Source organism: Engraulis encrasicolus, chromosome 15 (assembly GCF_034702125.1).
Source record: "Engraulis encrasicolus isolate BLACKSEA-1 chromosome 15, IST_EnEncr_1.0, whole genome shotgun sequence".
NCBI classification, from domain to species: Eukaryota; Metazoa; Chordata; class Actinopteri; order Clupeiformes; family Engraulidae; genus Engraulis; species Engraulis encrasicolus.
Window position 1 is genome coordinate 43,814,206 of NC_085871.1, and position 1,284 is coordinate 43,815,489.

The 1,284-nt window shown below is 49.5% G+C and overlaps 1 protein-coding gene across 2 annotated transcripts in view; it reads right to left on the reverse strand.

Annotated features, from left to right (window-relative positions):
• Window positions 1-447: 447 nt before the first annotated feature.
• The window catches only part of ncaph2 (non-SMC condensin II complex, subunit H2), a 15,379-nt gene continuing 14,542 nt past the window's right edge, over window positions 448-1,284 (reverse strand). For both annotated transcript variants that reach the window (XM_063218051.1, XM_063218050.1), the window contains exons 19-20: window positions 946-1,095; window positions 448-651 (exon numbers count right to left, since the gene is read on the reverse strand). In XM_063218051.1, the coding sequence (XP_063074121.1) occupies window positions 475-651; window positions 946-1,095 (327 nt within the window). In that variant the 3' untranslated portion in view covers window positions 448-474. The remainder of the gene's footprint in view (window positions 652-945; window positions 1,096-1,284) is intronic.

The window sequence follows — 1,284 nt, forward strand, 5'->3', positions numbered from 1 at the left end:
CTGGATCCATGTGATGTCAGGTTTCCCCTCTAGGAAACCTTCAGTTAGGAGACCTTATGGGAGTCTTATAATTGAGAATGAATGGAGTTCCCTCTTGGCACTGCAGATGGCTGTAGTGCATATCTCATGCAAGCCGCCACCAAATGCCACGAGAAGAAAGGCAAGAAGAAGGAGGGGACAATCCCCCCTTTAGGATACCAAATTTGAGCACACTCCTTTGCATTGGGTGGGTGGGGTTTGGGTTATCTTGCTCTAATAGAGTTTATCAACACCTAGTGTACACACTTCCAAGTGTGCTCAGCCTATAGTGACGCCCAGTGATTAGATACTCTTTATTAGTCACACCCATTGATTGGATACTCTAGAGTTCACCAAAGAGTATTCAATCACTGGGTGTGACTAATTAGGCTGATATACGTGGAAGTGTGCACACTAGGTTTTGAGAAATGCCCGATGTTTGCTCAAATGCTCTGACTACACTTGCATCTCTGCTGCCGCTGCATGTACTTGCGCCTCCAGGCCAGCATTGGTGCTGTAGGCCTTGAGGCGGTCGTGTGCGCGGCGTTCGCTCAGCAGCGTGAGGGTCATGCTGTCCACCGTCTCCTCCAGCGTCTTCCCCTCCTTGCTGATCTCCACCGTTGCGTCGTTGGCCTGAGGAGGGACGCACATGGGACACGGGTGGCATTTTAGTTTAGTTTATTAGTTTACACAATTTGTGTGTGTGAGTGTGCGTGTGTGTGTGTAAGAGAGAGAGAAGGAGGTTACAGGTGTGTGTGTGTGTGTGTGTGTGTGTGTGTGTGTGCCGGTGTGCGCGTCCTCACCAGCTGTAGGCATGCCAGCATGTATCTGCAGACCTCGTGGTTGTGTGTGTGTGTGTGTGTGTGTGTGTGTGTGTGTGTGTGTGTGTGTGTGTGTGTGTGTGTGTGTGTGTGTGTGTGTCCTCACCAGCTGTAGGCATGCCAGCATGTATCTGCAGACCTCGTGGTTGTTCTTGCCGGCCACGATGGAGGCGAAGGTGCGCTTCTCCTTCACTTGACTGAACGCTGTGATGATGTGGTCGCCATACTCACGGATATCGTACACGCCCCTCTCCTCCTGCCGACACACACACACACACAGACACACAGAGACACAGAGACACACACACACACACATTAGCAGAAGAGTAGGTAGAGCTTTGCTCGTATTAGGGCTGGGCGATATGGAACAAAAATTATATCACGATATGGATTATTTTATATCACGATAGCGATATACATCACGATATAGCCTTAAAAATAAAAA